Source organism: Chlorocebus sabaeus, chromosome 25 (genome assembly GCF_047675955.1).
Source record: "Chlorocebus sabaeus isolate Y175 chromosome 25, mChlSab1.0.hap1, whole genome shotgun sequence".
NCBI classification, from domain to species: Eukaryota; Metazoa; Chordata; class Mammalia; order Primates; family Cercopithecidae; genus Chlorocebus; species Chlorocebus sabaeus.
In genome coordinates, this window is record NC_132928.1 from 25,749,983 (window position 1) to 25,771,757 (window position 21,775).

General features: G+C 46.8%; 1 protein-coding gene and 1 non-coding gene across 9 annotated transcripts in view; both read right to left on the minus strand.

Moving 5' to 3' along the window:
• Positions 1–21,775, minus strand: part of ATP2B4 (ATPase plasma membrane Ca2+ transporting 4) — a 113,945-nt gene that overhangs the window by 8,438 nt on the left and 83,732 nt on the right. For 5 of the 8 annotated variants that reach the window (XM_007988869.3, XM_007988872.3, XM_007988871.3 and 2 more), the window contains 9 exons: positions 20,769–21,000; positions 19,740–19,919; positions 18,641–18,728; positions 17,616–17,722; positions 14,632–14,823; positions 13,958–14,171; positions 12,673–12,884; positions 11,346–11,453; positions 8,081–8,257 (listed from right to left, as the gene is read on the minus strand). In XM_007988869.3, coding sequence (XP_007987060.2) covers positions 8,081–8,257; positions 11,346–11,453; positions 12,673–12,884; positions 13,958–14,171; positions 14,632–14,823; positions 17,616–17,722; positions 18,641–18,728; positions 19,740–19,919; positions 20,769–21,000 — 1,510 coding nt within the window. Of the gene's footprint in view, positions 1–2,533; positions 2,712–8,080; positions 8,258–11,345; positions 11,454–12,672; positions 12,885–13,957; positions 14,172–14,631; positions 14,824–17,615; positions 17,723–18,640; positions 18,729–19,739; positions 19,920–20,768; positions 21,001–21,775 lie in introns of all 8 variants that reach the window. The other 3 variants (XM_007988875.3, XM_037985723.2, XM_007988876.3) reach the window with 2 other exon arrangements.
• On the minus strand, positions 5,925–6,049 carry LOC119619866 (small nucleolar RNA SNORA77). Its single transcript, XR_005236309.1, has one exon. It is a non-coding gene; the product is annotated as a small nucleolar RNA SNORA77 (small nucleolar RNA).

The following is a 21,775-nucleotide window of genomic DNA, read 5'->3' on the forward strand; positions in this document are numbered from 1 at the left end:
CCCCATCAGAACACTTTGGCTAAAGAGACAAAACAAATCTAAGTCTGGTCAACCCGCACAGTCCGTGATCATGTGAACCACAGACAAGGCGACTGTTCTTTCTTCAGCCCCTTCCCAGAGGTGGGAGTGGGTGAGGTTGGGAATGGGGGAGGAAGGAACAGACTGACCACTCAGATATTTGAAACCCACATTATATTTAATACAGATAAACTCCTTCCCACATTATCAGCAAAGAGCTGGCTACCTTCTCTCTCCTCTCTGAGTCCCATTTGGGGAAGGGAAAATGACCAAGAATAGGAGGGCATAAGCATTAGCAAGAATCCAAGAATCTACCAATGGGAACACCAGCTCTTAGGTTGTGAGTTGATAACATTCCAATGGAAAGTTGGGCTGAGAAAGGGGTTCCTGAAACTTTATGTGCAAAAAAAAGTGCCGGCTATTGGTGAAACAATCAAACTAGAGAAAAGGAGAAGCAAAATAAAAGGGACTCCTCTTCAGAAACTCCTAAAAGTTTAGTAAATGAAGAAAAAACGTTATTTTGACTCTTTTATATATTTCTCCTACCTTGATATGAATTAATTGATTTTTTTTCTTGAGACAGAGTCTTGCTCTGTCACCCAGGCTGGAGTGCAGTAGTGCAATCTTGACTCACTGCAACCTCCACCTCCTGGGTTCCAGCGATTCTCCTGCCTCAGTCTCCTGAGTAGCTGGGACTACAGGTGCATGCCGCCATGCCCGGCTAATATTTGTATTTTTTTTAGTAGAGACAGGGTTTCACCGTATTGGCCAGGCTGGTCTTGAACTCCTGACCTCATGTGATCCACCCACTTTGGCCTCCCAGAGTGCTGGGATTACAGGCGTGAACCACCGTGCCTGGCCTTTTTTTTTTGAGATGGGAGTCTCACTCTGTCGCCCAGGTTGGAGTGCAATGGTATGATCTCGGCTCATTGCAACCTCTGCCTCCCAGGTTCAAGTGATTCTCCCGCCTCAGCCTCCCAAGTAGCTGGGATTACAGGCACACACCATATTGCCCGGCTAATTTTTGCATTTTTGTAGAGACAGGGTTTTGCCATGTTGGCCAGGTTGGTCTTGAACTCCTGACCTCAGGTGATCTGCCCACCTCGGCCTCCCAAAGTGCTGGGATTACAGGCAGGAGCCACTGCACCCAGCCAAGATTAACTGATTTTTAAACCGGAGTCCCTGAAAAGTAAAAAAATGGGGATATTCAACCATATACATTTTGAACTGACCTACCTTCTTTTCTTCACCTATAGCTACAATTTTTTTTTTTTTTTTTTTTTTTTTTTTTGAGACAGAGTCTTGCTCTGTTGCCCAGGTTGGAGTGCAGTGGCACAATCTAGGCTCACTGCAACCTCTGCCTCCTGAGTTCAAGTTGATTCTCCTGTCTCAGCCTCCTGAGTAGTTGGGACTACCGGCACCTGCCACCACGCCTGGCTAATTTTTTGTATTTTTAGTAGAGATGGGGTTTCACCATGTTAACCAGGATGGTCTTGATTTCCTGACCTCATGATCCACTTTGGCCTCCCAAAGTGCTGGGATTACAGGCGTGAGCTACCATGCCCGGCCAGCTACAACTTTTATGCTAAAATTGCCAGTTGGCAATACAGTGGTAGCCAAATGGACTATTATTATTGACCAAGTTTAATATTGGCTCAATTATGACAGGTCCACTAGTCAAAACACACCCATGGGCACATTAGCTCCCTTCCTTCCTTTCCTCAAAAGATCCCAAACCTTGACCCCATGTAAAGAAAGTTCCTGGGTTTTCTTTTTTTTTTTTTTTTTTTTTTTTTTTGAGACGGAGTCTAGCTCTGTCGCCCAGGCTGGAGTGCAGTGGCCGGATCTCAGCTCACTGCAAGCTCCGCCTCCCGGGTTTACGCCATTCTCCTGCCTCAGCCTCCCGAGTAGCTGGGACTACAGGCGCCACCACCACGCCCGGCTAGTTTTTTTTTTGTATTTTTTAGTAGAGACGGGGTTTCACCGTGTTAGCCAGGATGGTCTCGATCTCCTGACCTCGTGATCCGCCCGTCTCGGCCTCCCAAAGTGCTGGGATTACAGGCTTGAGCCACCGTGCCCGGCCAAAAGTTCCTGGGTTTTCATTTGGCCTAATCTCACATCTAAGCTTAGGAGGTAGAGTTCAGACTCAAAGGAGCAGGAGGAGAGGAGAGAAACAACATATCCCAGCAAAGCGACAAACAAACAGACAAACAAAAAAGGCAACACAAAACAAAACTTAAGAAAAGGAAGAAATGAGCAATGCAGGGGAACAATCAGAAAACAGAATTATTGTCTTTAAAACAGTTAAGGTTTAATAGCTTTTCTACATTACAAAAATAAAATACAACGGCACACAGGCTGGTTTTAGAGTGGGATTTTTGTCTTTTCTTCCCTTAAATCAAAATATCAAAGGGAAAAACCGAAAGAAAAGATAACCATGGTGGTTAAAGTGGATGCCACGTGCTGTCTTGTGGTCATTTTAGCAAATCATGCATCATAATAGACTATCACTCACTGCCCATAGGAGGAGATGAAACAGCAGGAACAGAAGTGGTGGGGGAAGATTTGACTGGTGCAACTGCTACATAGGATGAACTAGGAACAAGTTTTACATCAAGGTGTTGACCCATGTTCTGTCGCCTTAGGACTCCCTTAAAAGAGGCTCCCGTCTGGAATGTGTTAATTACGTCGATCTGCAAAGAATCAGAGAGTGAGACAGCTTTGCTCCACAGTCGGAGAGGTGAAGAAATAGGAAGGGAGGGTCATGAAAGGTTTGGGAAGTGGGGATGGAAGTAGATGGGAAAAGGGGACAGGAGACAGCTAGAGAGAGCTTCCCTCCCACACAAAGCAATGGTGAGGAGAAGGGGAAAAATGTTAATTGCATATCATACTTCATTTAGGGAACAATTTGCCAGGGAGTCCCAAACGCCCAGCCAGAATCTAGTTTTCTCTTCCCTTTGAATCCATGGTGGGCATTTGAGGTGTAGAGGGGGCCAAGAGTATTTAAAATTTGAAGGGACTTTTCCCCACTCCATCACTCCTAACAGCTAGACAGATGGTTCATTGTTTTTACCTGTACTCTTTTTTTTTTTTTTTTTTTTTTGAGATGGAGTCTCACTCTGTTGCCCAGGCTGGAGTGCAGTGGTGTGCTCTCGGCTCACTGCAACCTCCACCTATAGGCCCATTTTTACCTGTACTCTTAAAAATAAGGTAAACAATTTAAGATTCTGAAGGCAAATTATGTATTACTGAATTTCAAGGCTCAGGAACCTCTTAATCAATTCAATCGACTACCTATTTTTGCAGATTTTCCAGGAAAATAACTCATGCATTTAAAGAAAAAACAGGGGCCGTGTAGTAGCCAATATACAAGTGGCCATGACGGAAAGGCCCCTGGGCCATGAGTTGCTGGGGGCTCACCCTCCTCTGGGTATCTTGTCTGAGTTATCCCTTCCCTGTGCTGAAGTAGGCAGGGTCCCTGAAAATGGAGCTCAAGAACCCAGTGGCCAAGCCCACTATAGAGAATGCTACTAAGTGTATTAATGCATTAGAGATTCTGAAATGTCTGACAGAAATGCTGACAGTAACTCGGCAATTAGACTGAGGGAGGGGGAGGAATAGGTTTTGGTTAGCGGTTGTTGAAATAGCTATAGTTCGAGACTTACACAAGTAGTCTCTGGTTTTCAGTGCGCTGTTCCTCAGAGACAGAGGCAATTACATTTTCTTACTTTCTTTTTTTTTTCAGACAGAGTCTTGCTCTGTCACCCAGGCTGGAGTGCAATGGCACGATCTTGGCTCACTGCAACCTCCGACTGCTGGGTTCAAGCCATTCTCCCGCCTCAGCCTCCTGAGTAGCTGGGACTACAGGTGCGCACCACCATGCCCAGCTAATTTTTTTATTTTTAGTAGAGATGGAGTTTCACCATGCCGGCCAGGCTGGTCTTGAACTCCTGACCTTGTGATCCACCCTCCTTGGCCTCCCAAAGTGCTGGAATTACAGGTGTGAGCCACCACGCCCAGCCATGCCATTCATTTTCTGACAATGGTCCTGATCTAGGGCCTCAATCAACTCTACCATCCTTATCCCTGACCCCTAAGTAACAAGGATGAAATCAAAAGGAATTTCCTTTAGCCTTCATGAAACTTGTAGAATAATCTTAGAAATATCTATCTGCTTAATGCCAAGGGTTAATCTACCAGGAATGTAGGAAAGGTGCTGATTCCATTAACTGGACTTCATTTTCCCAGGAGGGAAGATGAGAAAGCAGGCAGAATGTGAGTGAGATAGTGCTTTTATAAAGCTTCCTGAGAAGCCATGAGCTGTTTAGGGCTAGTTTCTGCATCCAGATTACAGTTTGAGCTGAAACACCACTGCTTCCTCACATTATTCAGGTTTAGTTCCCTGGGACTGAGGAGCTTGAACCTGCAGGAGGAGAGGGTTTACACTTGGGGTTGGGGGGTGGGTGGGTGGCGGTTCCAGCTCCATAGAAGAAGGGACTGTAGAGATACCTTCTTCAGTGCTTGTTGGAGTTACAAGGTCCCAACCCTCACAATTCTAGTCTCTAAGTTTCCTAACACCTCCCATAGCAAAGCACTGTGATGAGAATGACAACAAAGATCAACGTGGAGATGACAGGGGGTTTTGTTAGAACCCAGCTGAGGTTGAAGGGCTGATGTTGGGAGCGGACCTCAGGGATCCAGGTACACGTTAGCATCATTAGCCTCATCAACTTCCGGAGTCAGGTGCATCCTGGGATGGTGTGAATTTGGTCACGGTGGCATCTTGAACATGCCTCACTTTAGGCTTTAATGCCATTGTGGCCCAACTGCCTCATGCCCCAACAATGGGGAAAGGTAGTATACCTAAAGCTATGTGGGCAGTGAAACCAAAAAGACCTTATAGAGAGGTGCATAGTCAAGGAAATAGAAATTGGTAGTGGAGGGCAAGGAAGACCCATAAATCTCAGCCTCCCAGGACAGAAGACTGGAAAGGAGCAAGGAGGCACTGGACTGAGGGAATCATGGCTAGGAGAAAAGAAATCATGTAGTAGAAGAAGCGCTTGATCCTGGAGAAAAGAAAAGCAAAGACAGGTTATTTTGGAAAGAGCAGACCCACAGGAAAGCACTGGGGGCTTTAGAGATGGGAGCCAAAGGTGCCAGGTTCTATGGGTACTTGGACTCAGCAGCCTGGACGGTGGGGTGGGGTAGGGAGTGGGCATGGGGACTCTGGATGCCACGAGGCACTTTGTGCAGGTCCCGCTGGAATTTTTCTTTCTGGGAGGAGGAACTCGAGAGAGGGAAAAGGAACCCTAGTGTTTCCCTACCTAGCCCTTTTCCACTTTTCTTTTTCTTTTCTTTTTTTTTTTTTTTTTAAATTCAGCTCTTTATATAATGTCCCTTGTAAAAATGAAAGAATAAAAACAAACTAAAAAAGAGAGGCAGGGTAAATTTTTTCTTTTTTTTTTTAAAAGGAAAGGAAAGGGAGGAAAAGGAAATAAAATAAGACAATTTATTGCTTCTCCTCAGAATCCTCCTTGGTCTCCTCCTTCACTGAGAGAGCTTCTAGCTTTTCCGCCACTTTTCCGGCATGATTGTTTTTGCCTGATCCTGGCCAAGTCGCCTCCTGGAGTCTGTCTTCTTGAAACTCAATGACCAAAGGAAACCAAGTGGATGCATTCAAGCACCGCCTAGACCATGGTCAGGCTGCTCAGTGACATCTGGTCACTTGCCACCACAGCTGCAGTCCAGTCTCACGGCAGAGGTGACCAAGCCCTCTGAGAGACAAACCGAGGACCACTGTGTAAAGCACCTTCTGGTGAGCTCCAGGCAGTGCCCGGACTCCAATGCCTGCCCAGTTGGATGTGAGGCCAGCAACACGGAGAAGTGCTCAGGGCTCCCCAGGAAGCACCTGTGTCCCCAGGGAGCTGCATCGCCCTGGATAGGTGAGGCAGCCACAGCACCCTGGAATGTTTATCTGGCAGACAGAAAAAGCACCCGCCTGGAAGTATAGTCAGGTGCAGAGTGAGTCTGCAATCCATTTTTCTTTTTCTTTCTTTTTTTTTTTTGAGACAGAGTCTTGCCTTGCTGCCCAGGCTGGTGTGTAATGGCACAATCTTGGCTCACCGCAACCTCAGCCTCCTGGGTTCAAGTGATTCTCCTGCCTCAGCCTCCCGAATAGCTGGGATTACAGGCACCCACCACCACGCCCAGCTGATTTTTGTATTTTTAGTAGAGCCGAGGTTTCACTATGTTGGCCAGGCTGGTCTCGAACTCCTGACCTCATGATCTGCCTGCCTCGGCCTCCCAAAGTGCTGGGATTACAGGCGTGAGCCACCACACCCAGCCTCTTTTCCACTTTTCTATCTGTTGTCTTGCCTATACGAGGTAAGTTCCTACCAGGTGTGTAGTTTAGAATATTCACTTAATCTATCTCTCCTATACACTAAGGAGGTGGGGTTGACTGGGGAACTTTCTTTCTTTTTTTTTTTTGAGACGAGTCTCACTCTGACACCCAGGCTGGAGTGCAATGGCGTGGTCTCAGGTCACTACAACCTCTGCCTCCCGGGTTCAAGTGATTTTCCTGCCTCAGTCTCCCAAGTGGCTGGTACTACAGGCATGTGCCACCACGCCTGGCTTGTATTTTTAGTAGAGACAGGGTTTCACCATGTTGGCCAAACTGGTCTCGAATTCCCGACCTCAGGTGATCCACCTGCCTCAGCCTCCCAAAGTGCTGGATTGCAGGTGTGAGCCACTGCACCTGGCCTTTTGTTTTTTTGAGACAGAGTTTAGCTCTCGTTGGCCAGGCTGGAGTACAATGGCACGATCTTGGTTCACTACAACCTCTGCCTCCCGGGTTCAAGCAATTCTCTTGCCTCAGCCTCCTGAGTAGCTGGGATTACAGGTATGTGCCACTACGCCCAGCTAATTTTGTATTTTTAGTAGAGACGCGGTTTCTCCATGTTGGTCAGGCTGGTTTCGAACTCCTGACCTCAGGTGATCCACTCACCTCGGCCTCCCAAAGTGCTGGGATTATAGGCGTGAGCTACCACGCCCGGCTGACTGGGGAACTTTCTAAAACATTTGCAAGGCCAGTTTTAGACAGTGAAACTTATTAACTTATTTAGAAGATCTCCAGCCAATCAGCAGAGAGAAATACGCCTGTTCTCTGGAGACCAGCCTTGAGATCTTGGAATTTACAGTGTTTTTCAGATGGAAAATCTCAGGATTAAAACAATAAAGCTATGTGGGGTGAGAGCAAGGGAAGACAGAATTATCAATGCCTAGACCAGCCCACTCACCCAGGAGAAAATAGTTACAATTGATGCATGGAAAGTGGAAAAAAAAAAAAGGTTATTGTGGGGCTATAGGCAGGGGATATAAGAGCAGCAGGGGTGGCTTCTATCCCATTTGAGAAATTGCAAGAAGGGAAGAGACTTGAAGAAATTATTGCTTCCTCCTTGTCAGGAAGCAAGTTTGAATCCTGCAAAAGATGCTCAGACATCAACAGACTATTGTCATTTTTACACATGAAACCATCAGATCCCCCACCATGGCCTTACACTTTGAATGGGGGAGATATAACAAGGTGAGTTTCTTTTACAAAGACCCTTCCAGATAGCATCTATTCCTATAATGGCAGTGTGTGGAAGCTAGATTAAGTGAATGCTGGGTATGTTGGCATACTGCTATTGTCTAACTCCTTCCTTCTGAAGGGAGGGAAAAACTGAACTTAAGAGACTTGAGACCTTCAGCATAAGACACCTTATGCTGAAGCTTGCCCATTTGACAGAGGATAGCAGGGTGGGCTTTAGGGTCAACCCAGAGCTAAAGGACTATGCTAATGGCCTCCCATGGTCTAGGCCATTTGACTCCTCTCCTTTTAGAGGACCCCACACAGATCCCTTTGCCCATCTGTCCTGAAGCTGAGGATCTAGGGCTGCCCATCAGTAGTGAGCCTTTGGAAGGGAAGAGATGCTGGCCAACAAGAACTGCTGCCCTCCCAACACCTTCCAATATGGGAAGCTTCTTCTCCCAAGGGAAGGACAGACCACTATCAGAGTACCTGAGTCTGGATACGGTTCAGGCCCCGGAACCAGAGGATCTGGCCTCGGCGCAGCTCCATCTCAGCATGGTCAATCTCATCCAGCCCCTCAGCATCCTTGGTGATCTCCTCTTTGGTGGTGCCATGCCCAGCCTCCTTCAGGAACTTCAGGGATCGGGTAGGTATTGCGGAGATGAACTGAAAACAAGTGCAGTGAAGAGGGAGACATCAGAATCAGTGTGAGAAGAGCTGTCAGTCAACTTACATGAGCCAGGCCCTTGGGCAGGTTACTCTTTGTCCTACCACGCTTCCCACTGGAAGAGCAGTGGACAGAAGTACCAATCCATGCAGGCAAGCATTCTCCAAGTGCCCACCAGTGATCAGGCTCTTAGGAAGGTTTTCTGTATTTATGAACACACACAAAAGAGAGCTTATATTCTAGTAATCAACCAGCCATCTGCCTGGTCATATACTTCATTTTTCTCTTTCTGTCTCATTTCTTCTGTTCCATTTTGCAATCTGTCTTTTAAGGTTAACAGAACTATACTGCATGGTAGGCAGTAGGAAGGGACAGAGACCAGGACCTGGGGGAAAACAGTCTGGGGAGAAGATGGTGATATCGTATATGTATGGGCAAGGGGTTGAGAAGGGTATTGCAAATGAATGACCCCTTTCTTAGTTGCCACATGCAAAGTAGTTTCTGTATTACAAACTCTCGTGAAAGGATACCGAAAGTTTTCTTGGGCTTGAGGTGAGGAAGTGGATGGGATAGTCCATGGAAGAAGGGACACATGAGTATTATCAGAAGACAAGGAGCAGTACATTGGGCTTGAAATTCAAAATAAATTTCCCGGTGAGCTCAGCACCTGTCAGTCATTTCTTTCCAGACAAGATGAGGAGTAGCCAGGGCTCACGTGGGGAAGAGGGACTGTATGGACAATCTGATATGAAGTCAAGTGTTTTGAAATGGGAAGAATTTCCAGAGCTCTGCTTCTGAATGTGGAAAGAGCTGTTGTGATACAGAAGGAAGGCTGCTGTCTGGCATCAAGGCCCCATGGCCACATGTGAGGCAAGAGCCAGAACAGAGTTTCAAACAACAGGTGAAACAACCAAGCTTTACCAAAGCATAAAACTGCTTTAGGAACTCACTGATTTAAAAAATATATATATTCACCAAAAAGAACAGGGTGGAGGGAATTGGGTCAGACATTAATTAGGGAGGGCTGGGTGCAGTGGTTCATGCCTGTAATCCCAGCACTTTGGGAGGCTGAGGCAGGAGGATTCCTTGAGCCCAGGAGTTCGAGATCACCCTGGGCAACACAGTGAGACCCTCATCTCTTTATTTTTTGTTTTTTGAGATAGAGTCTCACTCTTGTCACCCAGGCTGGAGTGGAGTGTCATGATTTCGGCTCATTGCACTCTGCCTCCTGGGTTCAAGCAATTCTGCCTCAGCCTTCCAAGTAGCTGGGATTACAGGCACGTGCCGCCGTACTTGGCTAATTTTTTTTGTACTTTTAGTAGAGACGGGGTTTCACCATATTGGCCAAGCTGGTCTCAAACTCCTGACCTCAGGTGATCTGCTCGCCTTGGCCTCCGAAAGTGTTGGGATTACAGGAGTGAGTCATTGTGCCTGGCCTGAGACCCCCATCTCTCAAAAAAAAAAAAAAAGAAAAGAAAAGAAAAAGAAATTAATCAGGGAGGCATCTAGATGTAAAATAAATAACTAGCAGGTTTAGGGGGGAAGGCCTGAAGCTCCAGAAAGAGCTCTTCGAGGCCAGTTAGGGCAAAGTGTCTATTACCTGGATGGCTGGGCACTAAGGGATTGTTCGCAGAGACCTGGGGTCTGTAAAGAGAGGCATAGCCCAGGCCAGAGTGGAGGATGAGGGAGGTTTGTAAAGTGGTATTAAGGAAGAAGTGCAACTATTAGACTTGATGATACTATTATAATCTTAATAGCTTAAAATTTGAATGAGTATTTATAAGGTATTAGACATTAATCTAAGTCTTTTCTGTATAATAACTGATTCACTAATTAACAATGACCTTGTTTTCCTAAGTTGAAGACACTGAGACGCAGATTGGTTATGTAACTTGCCCAAGATGATTCAGCTTATAAAAAGGAAAGCTGAGGCTGGGCACAATGGCTCAGGCCTGTAATCTCAGCACTTTGGGAGGCCACGGCAGGTGGATCGCCTGAGGTCAAGAGTCTGAGACCCGCCTGGCCAACATAGTGAAACCCTGTTTCTAATAAAATACAAAAAATTAGCTGGGCGTAGTGGCAGGCACCTGCAATCCCAGCTACTTGGGAGGTTGAGGCAGGAGAATGGCGTGGACCCGGGAGGGGGAGGTTGCAGTGAGCCGATATCCCGCCATTGCACTTAAGCATGGGCAATAAGAATGAAACTCTGTCTCAAAAAAAAAAAAAGGAGAACTGGGCTGGGTGCGGTGGTTCACGCCTGTAATCCCAGCACTTTGGGAGGCCAAGGCAGGCAGATCATGAGGTCAGGAGTTTGAGACTAGCCTGGCCAACAAGGTGAAACTCTGTATCTACTGAAAATATAAAAATTAGCCAGGTGCAGTGGTGGGTGCCTGTAGTCCCAGCTACTTGGGAGGCTGAGGCAAGAGAATTGCTTGAACCCAGGAGGCAGAGTTTGCAATGAGCCAAGATCACACCACTGCACTCCAGCCTGGGTGACAGAGCAAGACTCTGTCTCAGGAAAAAAAGAAAAAAGAGAGCTGGATTCAAACCCAGACAGTCATTCCCAGAGTCTAACCACAGGCCACACTGCTACTCTAGAGATCTTGTAAATCTGAATTTATCTCAGGTAACAGTTAAGCATTCCACCCAGATAAAGCCACGGCAAGAAACAGAAGAGGCTGGGAGCCCTGAATTATGTCAGCCTGGCAGCCCACAGCCAGGTTGCTGCCTCATGAGAATAAAGATACATGTCTTGTAAACTCTTCTATTTCTAAGACCCTTATTATATTTATTTTTTTTGTAGCAAAATTCCGTTGAAAAGTTTAGTTTCTGTCTCAGAGAAGCTAAGGGATTTTTCTACCTCCAGGCATGGTTAGAGAAGAATTCTGAAACCTCTGAAGTGATCACTCCACCTTGAGATCCTATGAGATGGCAAGAACTTGAAAACTTGAGTGGGGGTGGGGAGGAAAGAAGAGAAGATGAAGAGGAGGAGCTGGGGGGTCTCCACGGTTGCCTGATCCATCTCCTGTAGAAGAGGAGAGGCCTGCAGGCTGTGAGAATGCACCAGGAGGGCGTGCCGGTACTCACCTGGCCCCACAGAAGTTCTCCAATCCCAATGAAGAGACACCACAACCACTGGGACAGGCTGAGGCTTGTACAACTGAAGGGTTTACCCCCAAATTCCACGATGAAAATCTAGAACAGAGAAAGGGGCAGCCCACCATCAAGGAATTGACTAACAGGCAGCTGGCCCTCCAGCCAAGGCCCCCAAAGCCACATCATCCCACTGCCTCAGGATCCTTGGGTGCAAGTCCTGATTTGCTCGCAGGGGAAGGGAAAAGAAGAAATCTCAAAGGGGAGACAGACAAAAACAGCCTTTACAGAGCACTGTGACGGGGAGACAGACATAGTTACTGTGACTATGATTCACAGACGATCTGGAGGAGTTAGGGGAGCTGGAGGCTTCCTGTGACTAAAAGCCAGTTAGTGACAAGGAGAAGGTACAGTGGTGGAGTGAGGAACTGAGGATGAGGTGGGAGGATTGTCTGAACCTGGGAGACTGAGGCTGCACTCCAGCCTGGGTGACAGAGAGACAGAGAGATCCTGTCTCAAACAAACAAACAAACAAACAAAAAAAAAAAAAAAGAAAAGAAAAAGAAAAAGAAAAAGAAAAAAAGGCCAGGCACAGTAACACTTTGGGAGGCAGGAGGATTGCTTGAGGCTAGGAGTTTGAGACCAGCCTGGGCAACAGAGTGAGATCCCATCTCTATTTTTAAAATTAAATTTAAAAAAAGTAATTGAGGATGGGGACAAATAAAGGGAGGTACCCTGCTGAGGGATGGGACAGGAGCTCTTCTGTTACATAGTCAGCTCATAGTCTCGTATCGGAGGAGTACAAGCTGGGCTGACTATGTAATATATGTGTACAATCCCATTACTTCTCTTTCTCTGAGTTGCACAACACTTTTTATCATAAGCCCTTCAGAACAAAGAGGCAGGGACAGGGAGAGTCTATACTAGATGTGCATACACATTTCATATAGGCTGACAGGAGCCACAGAAAGGGACTAGAAGAGAACGACACTTCTTCTGGTCACTCTGTGAAACTTCTGTGTATTTAGAAAGATCATGAAAGGGGTTTAGAAGTATTATTTTATTTCCAGTCAACATGCTGCCCTGCACTGGAGCTCTTGACACACTGGGCTCCAATTCTAGAGCAATATGCAAAAGAAAGCAAATTGGGAATCCCAAAGTCCCCTAGTTCCCTCATTCCTTTTCTTAGGTATGTAGGGAGCCCTGTCCCAGTCCCCATAATTCCCTCATTCCTTTTCTTAGGTATGTAGGCAACCCTGGCTCCCAGCTTCTGCCCTTTATCATCCCAGATCTCCTGCCCCAACTGCAGACAGAATCTCACCTGACAGATGAATGTGCCCAAGACTACAGAGCAGAAGATGATGTTGCGGTAGATGCCTGAAAAGACGTTCTTCTCTCCATGGATCTTTCGGGAGTTGATTTCATTGAAGAGCTGCATCAGCACGAAGGTGTTAAAAACAATGGTATAGTGCTGGGTGGGTGGTGAATGTAGAGGTGCCTTCCTTCCACTATCAATATCAAAGAATTTCTCACCTAGTGGGGAGAGGAGAAGCACTGGAGGTTAAGTGTGGTCTGAACTAAGAGTCAGAATGTGTTGGTATAGCTATACTGCTTGCTTATGGCTGGTGTCCATTCTAATTGATCAATATCTGAGCTGTACTAGTTATTTACTTTTTTGACACAGGATCTCACTCTGTCGCCCAGGCTGGAGTGCAGTGGCATGATCACGGTTCACTGCAGCCTGGACCTTCCTGCTCAAGTGATTCTTCCACCTGAGCCTCCCAAATAGCTGGGACTACAGGCGTGCACCACCATGCCTGGCTAATTTTTTGTTGTACTAGTTATTACATATTTCAAATGTTAGTTCTGGTCTTGACTTATTTTACCTTCCCTCTCAGTTTGCTGCATTGATACCTGCTCTCATGTAGTGCAGCATGGTAGTAAGACTATGTGCGCTGGAGTCAGGCAATCACAGGTTTGAATTTTAGTGCAACTATGTACTCATTATGGGATCTGAGCTTAATTTTTTGCATCTATAAGAAAGAAATAGGCCGGGTGTGGTGGCGCATGCCTGTAATCCCAGCACTTTGGGAGGCCGAGGTGGGCAGATCACAAGGTCAGGAGATCAAGACCATCCTGGCCAACATGGTGAAACCCTGTCTTTACTAAAAATACAAAAATTAGCCGGGTGTGGTGGCGCATGACTGTAATCCTAGCTACTCGGGAGGCTGAGGCAGGAAAATTGCTTGAACCTGGGAGGCGGAGGTTGCAGTGACCCGAGTTAGCGCCACTGCACTCCAGCCTGGGTAACAGAGCGAGACTCCATCTCCAAAAAAAAAAAAAAAAAAAAAAAGAATAAAGCCTCCCTTGTGAAATTATTATTGAGTACATACAGTACACACGGTACACACGGTACTGTCTGTACTCAAGAGTACTGTATGAGTACATAGAGTAGCATAATGCACCATGTAGCAGAGCACAGGAAGCACTGGGAGGTGAAGCTGCACTTATTCCTGGTCCATGTGCTTGCTCTCACGCTACCTTCTTTCTCTGCCTCCACCTCTACCCAGCACCCCAGCTGCTAGCCCACCCCCAAAGTGGCTCACCCGCAAAGACAAGGATAAAGATGACAAGGAGCTGATAGAATGCATGGCCCAAGATGTTCTTCATCATAGTGCGTGAGATCAGAGGCTTATTTCGGCCATAGGGGCGCCGCTTCAACAGAGATTCCGTAGGGGGCTCTGTGGCCAGGGCCAATGAAGCAAAAGTGTCCATGATTAGATTAACCCACAACATCTGCACAGCTTTCAGTGGGGAATCCTGGTGGGAAGAAGAACCAGTCCTTTTAGCTTTTCTCAGAAACCAGCCCACCTTTGCCCTTTCGATGGCCCAGCTCCCACGACCCACCTAGACTTGGAATCTGGCCACTTCCTAGCTGAGTGACTGTGAGAAACTTACTTAACTTCCTTGAGCCTCAAGTTCCTCACCCGTAAAATGGGGATAATAATACCTACTTCACAAGGTCATTTTTGAAGAATACAGATAGTGCATATACATGCTTATTACAGTGGCAGGCACATAAGTGCCAAGCGAAGGCCTGTAAGTTACCATCATTCCACATAAGCAGATGAAGACAGCGGACTTCGAAGAGCTAACTCCTGTCCCAACGTCACGGGGAAACCCTGTCTTTACTCTTCAGTAAACACACCGTACCCTCCACCCCATATTCCTTAGCCCCTGACTCATCCCTCCCGTCTCAGCCCACCCACACCCCCTTCACCTGAGTGATACAGGCTCCAGTAAAGGCTACAATCACGGCCACCACGTTGACAGTGAGTTGGAACTGCAGGAACTTGGAGATGCTGTCATAGACGTTTCGTCCCCACATCACTGCCTTCACAATGCTGGTGAAGTTGTCATCTGTTAGGATGATGTCTGAAGCCTCCTTTGCTACATCTGTGCCTGCGATGCCCTGAGGTAAGATGGGAGGGAAAATAGTGAGGGAGTGGATGAAGCCCAGGCTCCATTTCCTGACCTCCAGGAAGCTTCAGACTTTGGTGTAAATACTACAGGGCACACTAGCCACACAAAAGAAAACAAAGAGCAAACGTGTCACTGTCACTCTATAGAAAGGATGGCTGGGGCCTGATGTCACCAACCTTACTGTTGAGCCCAGACTGGGAATTACAGTCATCTGTGATATCCCTTGCACCCTCCCCTCCTACTCCCTCAACCTTAGAAACTGATTAAAAGGTAGAGAGCAAATCCTGTCTATTCTACCTCCAAATTCTTACATTTCTGTTGCCACTGCCAGTATCTCATTGAAGCTCATGTCATTCTGACACTGTTGAGAAACTCTGCGTTTGTTCTAGGAGCAGCAGTATGGCAGCACAGTTCCGAAGTTTCATCTTTGTTCAAAATTTTCTTTTTAAATTAAATTAAAAAAAAATTCGAGACAGGGTCTTGCTTTGTCGTCCAGGCTGGAGTGCAGTGGCACTCAGCTCAATGCAAGCTCTGCATCTGGGGCTCCAGTGACCCTCCCACTTTGGTCTCCTGAGTAATGGGACTACAGGCATTTGCTCATCCTGCTTGGTTAATTTTTAAATTTTTTGTAGACATGGGGGTCTCTCTATATCGCCCAGCTTTATAATTACTATTATGAAATAATCTCCAAGTTAATGTTGTTAAGTGGAGAAAGGTAGAAAAAAGAGTTTATGGTATGGTATCACTTATCTAAGGGGGTAGGCCATAAATATATTATATTTATTTATTTATTTATATTTTTTGAGACAGAGTCTTGCTCTGTTGCCCAGGCTGGAGTGCAGTGGTGTGATCTCGGCTCACTGCTACCTCAGACTCCTGGGTTCAAGTGAGTCTCCTCTCCTGCCTCAGCCCAGTGAGTGGCTGGGATTATAGGCATGCACCACCATGCTGGGCTAATTTTGTATTTTTAGTAGAGACAGGGGTTTCATCATGTTGGCCAGGCTGGTCTTGATCTCCTTACCTGAGGTGATCCACCCGCCTTGGCCTCCCAAAGTGCTGGGATTATAGGCATGTGCCACCATGCCGGGCCCGCATTTGATTATATTTTAAAGGAGCAAACCGAAGAATAAACCAAGAATGATAGAAAAAAATTACCTATTGAATTAAGAGGTAAGCAACAAGGCAAAGGCAACGAGGGTAGAAGCCGGATTTCTATGAATATACCTTGTTTTGCACATTTGACTTTAGAATCATGTATTTTATTTCTCTCGCTCTTTTTTTTTTTTTTTTTTTTAAGACAGGGTCTTGCTCTGTTGTCCAGGCTGGAGTGCAGAGGTGTGATCTTGGCTCACTGCAGCCTTGAACTCCTGGGCTCAAGCAATCCTCCCACCTCAGCCTCCCGAGTAGCTGGGACTACAGGTATGTGCCAGCACGCTTGGCTAATTTTTAATTTTTTTTAGAGATGGGAGTCTCACTATATTGCCTGCCTCGAAATCCTGGCTTCCAGTGCTCCTTCCGCCTTGGCCCCCCACAGTGCTGGGATTGATTACAGGTATGAGCCACCACACTGGCCTAAAAAGCAATCTCTAAAATGGAAAGTAACATGATATAAATGATCTGGTCGCCACTTGGTGGCACAAGCGCACACAAAAAAATGTTACAAATGCCTTAAAAACAATAATTTGATGGCACATTCCTGGTAGCATATACCTATGGATAAAAGGAACTATAAGAAAAATATTGAATTATTTTTGGCAGAGTAATTGTATTATTAATACTATTGATATTTTGTAACCACTTGAAATATTTTAGAATAAAACAAAAAATAATCATGTTAATGCCACTAGGAATCAAAATTTTCAGCTTAAGGGATACAAACATAAAATCAGGGAAGTTAAATACAATTAGAAGCTGGGTGTGGTGGCTCATGCCTGTAATCCCAGCATTTTGGGAGGCCAAGGTGGGCAGATCACTTGAGGGCAGGAGTTCGAGACACCCCCTGGCCAAAATGGCGAAACCCCATCTCTACTAAAAAATACAAAAATTAGCAGGGTGTGGTGGTGCATGCCTGTAATCCCAGCGACTCAGGACGCTGAAGCAGGAGAATTGCTTGAACCCGGGAGGCAGAGGTTGCAGTGACCCAAGATCATGCCACTGCACTCCAGCCTGGGCGACAGAGTGAGACTCTGTCTCAAAATAAATAAATAAATATATAAATAAATAAAATAAAATTCGAAAGTTATAAATTAGGAAGTTAGACATCTATAATTCTTTTAAAAATTATTATTTATTATTATTTCTTCTAAAAGTGGAATAAAAAGAAATATATAATTCTAAAGTTAAATGAAAAACAGAAATACGGAGCCTTGGAACATGTGATTTTAAATGAACTTTCCAAGTCATTCCGATGCTCTTGGCCTCAGAAGTGAAAAGCAGAGTACCCAGTGGTGCCAGCCACACAGTGCGCTTCCCATAGGAAACATGAATCTTCTAGAGTTTGCCTAGTCGACAACATCACATGTTTATGGGCAAGTTTATGTTGGTCTGGCTTTCCTGCATATGATCCTTCATGACTTCCCTCCCTCTGATCTACTCTTCATACTCGATGGGTCCCCAATTACATATATAATGATTGACCAGGTAGATAGGAGAGATGGAGTTGGACAAAAAAGCACCCCGTGGGCTATGCCGGTGTAGCAAGCAGCAGGCAACCACAAGCCGGACCTGGCTTTCTGATGGAGAAGGCAGCTTGCAATCAGAGAGACACTGTGCTGAGCTTACCATGGCAAAACCAACATCCGCTTTCTTCAGAGCAGGTCCGTCATTTGTGCCATCACCAGTGACAGCCACGACCTGCCGCTGTTCCCCAACAGTGCTGTCAATGATGCCTGGGAGAAACAGACACACCACAGTGAGGTTTTCTGGTCTCCCTCACCCCTCAGTTCCTACCACCCGCCACTCCTTCTACTTTCCTCTTTCCTTCCCTTTTCCCTTTCCTAGAGGTTCTACAGGAACCACCCAAGGGCAGTAAGTTGTTTCATGGGTAGCACTGAACTACGTTTGTCCTCATCTGGTACCCTAAGGCAGCTATGAATAACACATTGGATGGATTTCAAGGCAGAGACCTAGGGGTCAAACTGCACCATGTCCACCTACCAGCTGGGCAATTTGGGTAAGTTACTTGTCTTCTCAGCCTCAAACTTCCTCATTTGTAAAATGGGAATGCCTGCCCTGCCTAGTTCACAGTACTATTGGTAAATAAGACATGATCATGTTTTTAAGAATCCAACAATTTGCCAGGTGCAGTGGCTCACGCCTGTAATCCCAGCACTTTGGGAGGCTGAGGTGGGCGGATCACCTGAGGTCAGGAGTTCGAGACCAGCCTGGCCAACATGGTGAAACCCTGTCTCTACTAAGAATACAAAAATTAGCCAGGCGTGGTGGCGGGCGCCTGTAGTCCCAGCTACTCAGGAGGCTGAGGCAGGAGAATCACTTGAACTCAGGAGGCGGAGGTTGCAGTGAGCCGAGATTGCACCACTGCACTCCAGCCTGGGTGACAGAGCAAGACTCTGTCTCCAAAAATAAAAACAAAAAATAAAAAAATAAAAACCCAACAACTTTATTGTGTGTCATACTCACCAAGGGCTCGGATGTTTGCTAACTGTATGTTCTCCCCAAATAGCCTGGGAGATCTCCTAGGACCTCCCTATTTGGACAGGAGAGTGACTTTGGCTGGTGGTTCTTATCTGTCTTCACCCTGGCCTGCCTTCAGCTGTTGCAGGCACCTATTTGGAAGCCAACCTCACCTTTCACCAGGGTGTGCTTGTCAGTGGGAGAAGATCGCGCCAGGACCCGAAGCTTAGGCCAGATCTTGTCCAGCTTTTCTTGCTCTACCTGCCAACACCAGACCACACCTGGATCAGTCAAACTCAGAAAAGCTATCCAGGAAAGTCTTACTTCTCCATATACTTGGAGCCACTGGGAGATTGGGTACGCCACAGTCCCACATGATAGTGTTATTCTGGCTTCAGCAGAGATTAAACAGCCAACCAGTCTCCAAGGGTAGGTTCATGGATGATGACCATTCAGGCCCTGCTTTTTTTCTTTTTCCTCCCAAGTCCTTACCTGGGAGCCAATCCCCCATTTCCCAGACCTTTAATGGGAGGTGGGCCAGGGTTGGCTGTTGGCTCGGGTGGGTAAAGTGGTGCTTCTGAGGTCTTAGGTATGATTTCTATGTAGCTCAGGAAGCTTGGATCTGTGCCACTGCCAGACCACATTCTCCTTTAGCCACTGTTAGCCAAAGGGCAGGGACACAGGAGGGGTGGGCTAGGGGGAAGTCAGTAAAAAAAAACTGAAAAAGCAGAAAGACATGAAAAATTAGTGACACTGTCTCAAAAGATAGCTAGTGAGCTCACTAGCTTCATTCACAAGCAACTCCCATTTTTTTGTTTTTGAGACGGAGTTTCGCTCTGTTGCCCAGGCTGGAGTACGGTGGTGTGATCTCGGCTCACTGCACCCTCCGCCTCCCAGGTTCAAGCGATTCTCTTGTCTCAGCCTCCCCAGTAGCTAGGACTACAGGTGCACACCACCATGCCGAGCTAATTTTTGTATTTTTAGTAGAGACAGAGTTTCACCATGTTGGCCAGGATGGTCTTGATCTCTTGACCTTGTGATCCGCCCGCCTCGGCCTCCCAAAGTGCTGGGATTACAGGCATAAGCCACCGTGCCCGGCCAGCAACTCCCAATGTTACCATATGAGCAGCTTTGGTACAAGGAGATGTTTCACTATGAATAGCTTTCACTTTAGAAAACACCCACTTTCCTGCACATGACCCAGATGTCTTATGCTGGAACCCGCCTTTTCCTCGTCAGGGGAGGTCCTGGATCCCCCCACCCAGGACCCACCTCGCCTTTCTCGTTGCGGATGAGCCGGTTGAATTCTTTGCCTTCTAAGCACAGGAAGTCATCCCCAGGTGTCAGAATGCCACATTTGGTGGCAATGGCCCGGGCTGTGTTGATGTTGTCACCTGTCACCATTCTGACAGTAATGCCAGCTTGTTTGCATTTGGCAATAGCATCTGGCACCTTCAGAGAGTGAAGAAAGGGGAAAGGTGCAGATGAGGGTGGTGACCCTGGTAAGCTGTCCCTGTACGTCTGTCCCTTTGTGGCAGACAGGAGAGAGGCACCCTAGAAGCGGTGCCATGTGGCATGGGCTAGGTCTGGTCATGTGGATATTGTTAGGTGCCACCTCACTTCTGTCCTACCTACAGCAGTCACATTTGAATTTGCCCTATTGCACCACGAGTTGAAGGGGAAATTTGCTTTGGGAGCCAGGTGTAAAAACTTGCTCTCCACTTACAATCGAGACTCCTTGGCAGGGCATGGATGGCGTTTTGCGATTTGGCCACTGCTTTCTTTTCTAGCAGAAGCTTCTGCCACTCCCCACCCACCTGGCCCATGCTCCAACCATATCAGCTCTTTGTAATCTCCCACATGCATGACACCCTCTCATGCCTCTGGGCCTTGACAACTAATAGTCCATCTGTCTACGCTTCTTAGAAGCAGAGATTTTCAGTCCCCTAGTGTCTAGAATAGTTATCAGCACACAGCAGTTACTCAAAAAGAATGTGTTGATTGAAAGGAGGGAGCTAAAGACAAAGTTGGTGTCCTGATTAAATCAATCTCCTGACAATACTTAAGTGTCAAATAATGAGCCCAATAAGCCCTTTGCTTCTGAACACTCAGACAGCATTAACCCTAGGAATGCCACATTCTATCAAACTGGTACTCCACAGCAGTCCTGTGAAGCAGGAAGCACAGAAACACCTATCCCTGTAAGTGAGAAGCAGTTAGGTTACCTGCCTGGGGTCCCAACTAGAAAGGGAACTAGTACTCCACTTCCTGAGACTCCTGGGTGGCTTCCCACCCTCTCACCTCTGGGCGCACAGGGTCCTCAATGCCCACCACTGCGATACAGGTCAGTTCAGTGAGGATCTCATTCTCATTGTCCCAAGAGGGCTCTGCGTCATTGAAATCCCGGTAAGCTATGCAGATAGTCCGGAGTCCATCACAGGCCATGGGCTCGATGACAGTGCGTATCATATCATCTCTGTCTTTATTCCTGAATGGCACTGCTTCCCCTTTCCGGTCCAGGATTCGATTACACCTGGGGAGGCACACAGTAAGAACGCGGTGTCTCCCTTCCCACTCAATACGTTTCTACAATCATTGACAGACATTTTGGCCACTCTGTATTATTCCTAAAGACATTGCTCCAAGCGTGGCCAAACATTTCCTTCATCCATCACCCAGCTGAGTCCCTCTTTCCAAGGTGGGTGGGCTGTGGATGGAGTAAGGTCTAGGTAGGTAGACAGTAGGATTCTCCCATGTCATCTATTCTTACCCATATGTGAATGCAATGCGAGTCATTTGTGAATCACCTGCTCTTTTGAACTTCTTGAAGGTAGAGAGACTTTTTCATTCCGAGTATTCAGAATAGTGCTCACTGTGTGGTGGTGGTTTAGGGGGAGGTTTCCTCTACAAGAATGTGCTGATTAAAAGAAGGTGGCTAAAGCCAAGTTGGGGCACTGGTTAATTCAGCCCTACTGGCCCTATACCTAAGTAGGGTCAACTTTTGATGATCTGTGGGTAATCTATTAATAGTCACTTTTTTTTGGTGAGACAGAGTCTCACTCTGTCACCCAGGCTGGAGTGCAGTGGTGCGATCTTGGCTCACTGCACCCTCTGCCTTCTGGGTTCAAGCGATTCTCCTGCCTCAGCCTCCTGAGTAGCTGGGATTACAGTGCGCACCACTATGCCCGGCTAATTTTTGTATTTTTTTTTTTAATAGAGACAGGGTTTCACCATGTTGGTCGGGCTGGTTTCGAACTCCTGACCTCATGATCCGCCTGCCTCGGCCTCCCAAAGTGCTGGGATTACAG